This window comes from Artibeus jamaicensis, unplaced genomic scaffold (assembly GCF_021234435.1).
Source record: "Artibeus jamaicensis isolate MK-2021 breed Jamaican fruit bat unplaced genomic scaffold, CSHL_Jam_final contig_685, whole genome shotgun sequence".
Lineage (NCBI taxonomy): Eukaryota > Metazoa > Chordata > Mammalia > Chiroptera > Phyllostomidae > Artibeus > Artibeus jamaicensis.
In genome coordinates, this window is record NW_026521924.1 from 15,157,824 (window position 1) to 15,164,527 (window position 6,704).

Consider the following 6,704-nt stretch of genomic DNA (forward strand, 5'->3'; position numbering starts at 1 on the left):
ATAAATACGGATGACGTTTAAATCAAGGCCTGGAGGATGGGAGAGAACAACCATACGGATGTCAGAGGAAGAGCCGTCATAGGCAGCAGAAATGGCAGGTAGCAACAGGCCAAAGCAAGACAGAGGCTGTTGACATGAGCAGAAAGGAGGCTAGTGTGACCGGCGTGTAAGGAGGAAGGAAGATGCCACCAAGGTAAACACGGCCAGGCCAGGCAGGGCCTCACAGGTCGTGGCAGGGAACCTAGAGCTTATTCCTGGTGGAACAGGAAGCCATCATCGGGTGTTAGAGCAGCAACAGGACAGAATTTCCCTTTTGCCTGCTGTGTGGGAAATTAATTAGAAGATTCAGTGAGAAACCTGTTAGGAGACTATTGTAAGACTCTAGCTTAAGCCCTGGCTGGTGTAGCTCAGTGGATTGAGCGCGGGCCTGTGAACCAAAAGATCGTGGTTCCATTCCCCATCAGGGCACGTGCCTGGGTTGCAGGCCAGTTCCCAGCAGGGGATGCACCAGAAGCAACCATACATTGATATCTCTCTCCTTCTCTCCTCTCCTTCCCTTTTTATCTAAAAAAGATAAATAAATAAAATTTTTGAAAAAGAGAGAGATTGATTGGCGTAGGCAGTGAGCACATAGAAGAAATCAGCTCCAGGGGTAGGATTGGGGTCATTTAAAAAAAAAAGAATTTAGATGAAGATGACAGTGGCTTAAAGCAGATGGAAAGAAGTGGATGGGCCTGAGATGTACTTGGAAAGCAGAGCCACAGGGCATGCTGGTAGGTTGAATGGAACAAGGCGAAGTAAGGAACCAAAGATGACTTCTAGGTTTGGAGCGACTGGGTCCACGTTGTTACTGTTTTCTGAAAAGGGAAATAATAAAGTAGTAACAAGGACTGGGGAAGTTAGGTCTCCTCCAGGAGTTCCATTCTGAATACATTAGGCGTCCAAATGGAGATGTCAGTTAAGAAGGTAAGTATATCGGTCTAGAGGTTTGAGAAAATCTGGGTTTAGAGATAGGAATTTGTTCAAAGCATCTAGTGAGAAAAGAGAGAGAGAGAACAAAGAGCCTAAAAACAAGCCCTGGTGATTAAAAAGGGAAGGAAGGACTTGGATAGAATCTGGAACAGAGTGGCCTTGACAATCAGAAGAAAATTCTGTCTGATAATTTAGAAGTCAAAGGAAGAAAGCATTTAATGAAAGCTAGTGGCCCTATGTCAAATCCTGCTCACAAATTAGTAAGAGGAAAATGGCTTCTCTGTTGGGTTTGGCAATATCGGAGATAGTTGGTGACATTTACAAGAGATGTTTCAATGGCAAGGTCAAAGCCAAATTGAACTGAACTGAAAAATGATAGGAAACATGCAATGGGGAGAGTGAAGGCAGGCAACCTTCTGAGAAATTTTTCTTTGAAGAACTGCAAAGAAACAGGGCATTGTCCAGAGAAGGATGTGAAATTAAGGGATATTTTGTTTTAAGATGGGAGGTACTAGAGCATCTTTACATAATAATAAAAATGGTCCAGTGGAGAAGGGTCCAGTAGAGAAGTGGGAAAAGTGATTGAAGATAAAGCCCTTGAGTGGAGGAGAAGCGAGGGGATGTGGACAAGTGGAGGGGCTGGTTTCTCTGGAGTAGGCACCGTCCTCCCTGTACAAACAAAAGGAAGGCAGGAGTTGCAGGACCAGATGCGAGAGTGTGCAGACTCGGTAAACAGAAGACAGGGTTGTTTCTGATGGCTTCTGTTTTTTGAAATATGAGGCAAGGAGTGGTATTTTAGAGAGGGGAAGCGATAGAAGATTAATGAGAGAGGAAACAGCATGTGATAGTCATTTCAGAGAGTGAGAAATCAAGCTTCTAGGAAATTAGCTGGGCAGTGTGGAATGCTATTAATTTCAGTGAAATCGGTGAAGCCAGTTAGATGATTTTCTCCAAGAATAACTGGCTGCCAAAGTGTGCGAATGGAGAAGGCAAGGACTCCACCAGGCTGGGACTCTGACAGATGGACACCATGCCGTGCGGAGCATGGAAACTGAGAGTGTCTGCAAGAGGACTGTTGTGGGGCCTGCTTGTGATGTCCAGGCTGCGTAAAGAAGGAGGCAGAATCGGGAGGTTGAGATGATTAGTGGAAAAGTAGTGGGATCAAGGGCTTCCTTTCAATTTTAAGAATAATTAACTCTGGGAAGTAGGAGTTGGAGCAAAGTGGGAAGGGGATTCTTAATTGTTTACAGGCAGGGTCTAAAGGGGGAAAATTAGGGAGCGAGATCAATCTAGGTCCAACTTACGTTTTTCAGGAATTGAATGTGTGCTAGACTCTGTACTGAGCACTTTCATGCGTGTTATTTCATTTAATCCTTATGAAAGCCCTGTGCCCCGGGTAAGATACATCCTCATTTTGCAGGTGAGAAAATAAAGCAGAGAAGATTAAATGGCTTGTCTAGGGTCGTGCAGTTGGTATGTGATCAAGCGCGTATCCACCTAGCTCTTCTGATCCTGAGTTTAGTGTTCTTCCTTGGACAGCTTCAGTATCAAAGTGTCCTTCCTTTGATACTTAGACTTCGAGGCTAGAGGTTTTTATCAAAAATGTGAGCTGGGAATGACTAAGTCCAGCCACAAGGTTCAGTGTTTTCATGTGAAGGGACTGGATAGTAGGCAGGTGACTCCAAACAAAACCTTCCAACTCAGGATAAAGAGTCAAGTTCTTTTTGAATAGTTGGGTAAATAGCAAGGGTTGGAAATACTTGGGTCCACGCACAGCCAAAGTCATGGGGCTGGTGATGGTGGAATCCTGTTGCCTCTTTTCAGGACCTGTCCTGGAAAAGGACTAGCCAACAGTTCGGTGTGACATGGCCCAACTAGGGGAAAAAGATAGAGACGGAGCAGGAATCCACACAGAGTCTGATACCAGTTCTCTCCAAGAAAACCTATGAGACGCCATCCTGCAGTTTCTAACAGGACGGACCCACGGGCATTACCAGGGGAGCATTGCAGCCTTTAGTGTGAACGTAGAGAAAGAGAAGCAGCAGCCTAGTGGGTTCTTGTGTTCATCACACAGCCTATCTTGCCACCTTGACCTCCCCTAAAAAACCCAGACATTGAACCTCGTAGCCTGTCTCAGCCTTATAGCTCTATAAACCTACAATACAATAACCACTAGCCACATTTAGCTATGCAAATTTAAATATAAATTAAATTAAATTGAAAGTTCAGTTTTCCAGTCATACTAGCTACATTTCAAAGTGCTCATTAGCCACACGTGGCTTGCAGTTACTAGACAGGACAGCACAGATGTGGAACACTTCCCTCACTGCAGAAAGTTCTGTTGTGCTGGACTAGAAATCAAGAACCAAATGGATAGAATGAACTTTTTTTATTTATGTCATCTGGGACCAGCCGCAGGGGGCCTGCAGGCTGGCAGCCATGTGCAAGACTGAGATTATTACCTCCCACTGATCCATCCTGTTCTCTTTAATGCCCCCATACACCTTTCTTCCTTCTTATTTATTCATTTTGTCTGGATCTGCCCGACAAAAACAAGGTACAGCCAAGAATGACTTGATAGAACCGCGGGACTCAGAGATGTTAGATTCAAAGTTGCACGAGAGCTGTCAGACTGCAGAAGGTTATCTCTGGCTTCCAGTTGAGTTTGAGGGTTTAGTGTCGACAGGTACGTACTTCGGATCCACACAGCACTTTGCCTCAGCATTGCATAATACGTAGAATACTTCACTCTCTTTACACGTGATTCTGCATGTTCCCAATTTACCCCAACACTTCTTGACTGAAATTAAAAGGAGAGGAGGGGACAAGCTTAGTCTTGAAGGGAAGCAGAGGGCTGGGGAAGCAGGAGGCCAAAGTCGAGAAGTAGTAAGGGAAATAAGGAGACATGTGAGACCTCACGAGGTGTCCTCTAGGTTTAGGAGAGACTAGCTGTCACTGTCTTTTCTTTTCCCACTTGTGTCCCCAGTCACAACCTTGAAGTTCTCCCTGCCAGGAGGCAGCTTCTCCTGGCCAGGCTCCCTTGGGTGAGGCAACAGGTCCCCCACTCTCTCCAGGGTCTCATCTCTCCCAGTTTATAATGTGCCCAGGTGCCCAGTGTCAGCTAGTTACCTTTTCTCTTTGTCCTGAGTACTTTTTCTGACCATGTCCATGAATAAGAACAGGAATCTGAAATACACCCACCTGGACATTGGCCAGGCTTCTGGGGTACCTCTAAAACTCCCAAGAACATCACCCTTGCTTCTCCAGAGCATCCTGGGGCTTTCTGCTGGTTTTAACAGCCAAGATAATTAGGAAGAGTTGTTTTGGGAAGCCTACTACCTAGAGGGGCCCTGATAAACTGAGGCCGCATAAAAGGAGTGGAGTCAGAACCCTCAAATAATCAGAAATTCAGGAACCATTTTCATAGAGACAATGAGAGATCAAAATTTAAATCCCCCAAGGAATGTTTTGGAAAAACTCCATTGTCTCTATACTCTACGCCCAAGTCTCTCTCCTCCTTGTACCCTGTCCCCAAGGTCATGTTCAACTTTTTCTAAGCCAACCAGAGAGAGTTGTTCAGGGTGGTCAAGTAAATGACACTAGAAAGGTTGGTACCAGAACTCAAACTTTTCCTTGGCTAGAGAAGTCATCCAAAGGTCTCTGGGGAGCCTGCCCCAGCCCAAGCTGTTAGAGCCCCCAGCACTCCCTGAAAAGGCACTAGGTTCCCTGGACCACTGCCCATTGGGAGAGATCCTGGTTACCTTTGGTGACCTGCACCAGTGGCAGGGTAACAGTCAGAACTAGAAGAATGCGCTTCATGAATGATGGGAGAAGACAGGAGGCTCCTGGGCTGGCAAGTTAGAACGGGTCTCCATTCCAGGCAGTGCAGACTGGTACTTATTGTCCCTAGGATCGTGGTAGAGCCACGATCAGTGAACCAGAAAGGGAACAGTCATTAAAATTAGATGCGCAGGGACATAGCAACCACACTGCTTGAATGGCTCATATCCAGACACCTCACCCTCTTAGGCACCTCCAGAGGAGGCTGAGAGCAGCGGAAGAGAAGTGATCAAAAAGAGGACACAGCCTTGCCTTTGAAGAGTTTTATAATACAACTGGAGAGCCAAGGACGGGGGAAATGTGCTTATTATTAATCCATATCTGGTACATAAGGAGAGGGAAAGAGAGAGAGGAAGAGAGAGATGACAGTTCTATGTTCCCTGGGTTCTTTCCGGCAGCCAGGATATCTCAGGGCCTCCCAAATGTTAGTGGTTCATTCTAAGGACACCAAAGGGCAGAAGCAGAGGGAAACGCCCTGACAGCTTCATAGCCACCACCACCGGAAACTGGTATCGGCATTTGTGGAGTCAGACGAGCAGCAAGGCCACTTGCTCTTCACGGCGCGTGCTTATCGAGAGCAGGTGGCATCCTCCTAGATGGCAAAGGAAATTTACTGTTACTGTGGCGTTTCTCACAATGTACGGTGGGTTGCACCACTGACTTCAGTGCTTCACGCCACTGGAATCCACGTTGTGGCCACTGTCTCATCCTGGGAGGAATGTCCTTCACTATCCCTTCACTTCTGTCATGGCTGTGTCACTTCCTCTAGCCAATGATACGTGGGCGGAAGTGACAGAGGTGACCGTGTACCAGTTTTGAGCCCAGGCTTTAAGAGGTGATGACTGTTTTCACTCTCCCGTTTGTGCCTCTGCCACTGCCATGAGAAGAACAGGCCCCAGGGGTCCAAAGACAAGGAGGGACACGTGGAGCGGAGCCATCCCAGATGACCCGCAGGTCTGCAGTGAGAGGCAGACTTCCCCGGCACCCAGCCTCAAGCAGGGCAATCCAGCCAGACTCAAGTGTCCCTGCTGGCGCACGAGCCACAGTGAAGCACTGCCATGGTCAGCCAGTGAGTTCTGGGTTGGACAGTTACGCTGTCGTGGCTTTGTGATATACATCGAACTAGCAGGTAGAGCGGAAAAGAGCTAAATGCTGTGTTAGCACAATAACAGCAAGGTCTGCTATTCCAACGTGGGCCGAAAACAAAGGCACACTAACAGGAGGGATATCTTCTTGCTGATACAGAAGAAGATTACTGTTTCCAAGAAAAATAACGCTTTATACCAAGGGTCCTCCGACTTTTTCTGTAAATACCCAGATATTAAATATTTCAGGATCTAGGCCATTCAGTCTCTGTCACACGTTTCAGGCTGCAACTGTGGCACAAAAGCACCATAGACGGCACGCAACACGTGATGTGGCCGTGTCCGATCAAACTTTCATAGACACTGAAATTTGAACTTCATATAATTTTCACGTGTCACTAAATATTATTCTCTTGGGTTTCTTTTCAACTATTTAAAAATGTAAAAAATATTCTTAGCTCCTGGGGCCATGCAAAATCAGGTGGCAGGCTGAATCTAGACTGGCAAGCATCTGAAAGCTGAACAACGGTCAATGGTGTCAGGAAAACGGGGACAGAGGGACATTCAGGGACTGCCGGTGGGGTACAGGTCAGAGGCAGAATGACTGTGCATCTCAGGAAGACTCAGTGTTCCTCACTTGCTCGAGCCCTTGTAAGTGCTGGGAATTCTAGAATGTTTTAGGTAAGGAGAGGAAACCACATTGCAATCAGGAAACAATAATAAGAGATCATGTCCGGTAAATTGTCTTAAGAGATCCCAGCAATCTATTGTCTTTCCTTAGCTCATTTTAAATAAACTCACTTTATT

At 46.4% G+C, this 6,704-nt stretch overlaps 1 protein-coding gene across 1 annotated transcript; it reads right to left on the reverse strand.

Annotated features, from left to right (window-relative positions):
* Nucleotides 1–3,614: 3,614 nt before the first annotated feature.
* Nucleotides 3,615–4,791, reverse strand: DEFB121 (defensin beta 121). Its single transcript, XM_037143273.2, has 2 exons — nt 4,734–4,791; nt 3,615–3,772 (listed from the first exon to the last, which is right to left on the reverse strand). Exons 1-2 carry the CDS (start codon nt 4,789–4,791, stop codon nt 3,615–3,617), a joined length of 216 nt encoding a protein of 71 aa, XP_036999168.2.
* Between the last annotated feature and the right edge of the window lie 1,913 nt (nt 4,792–6,704).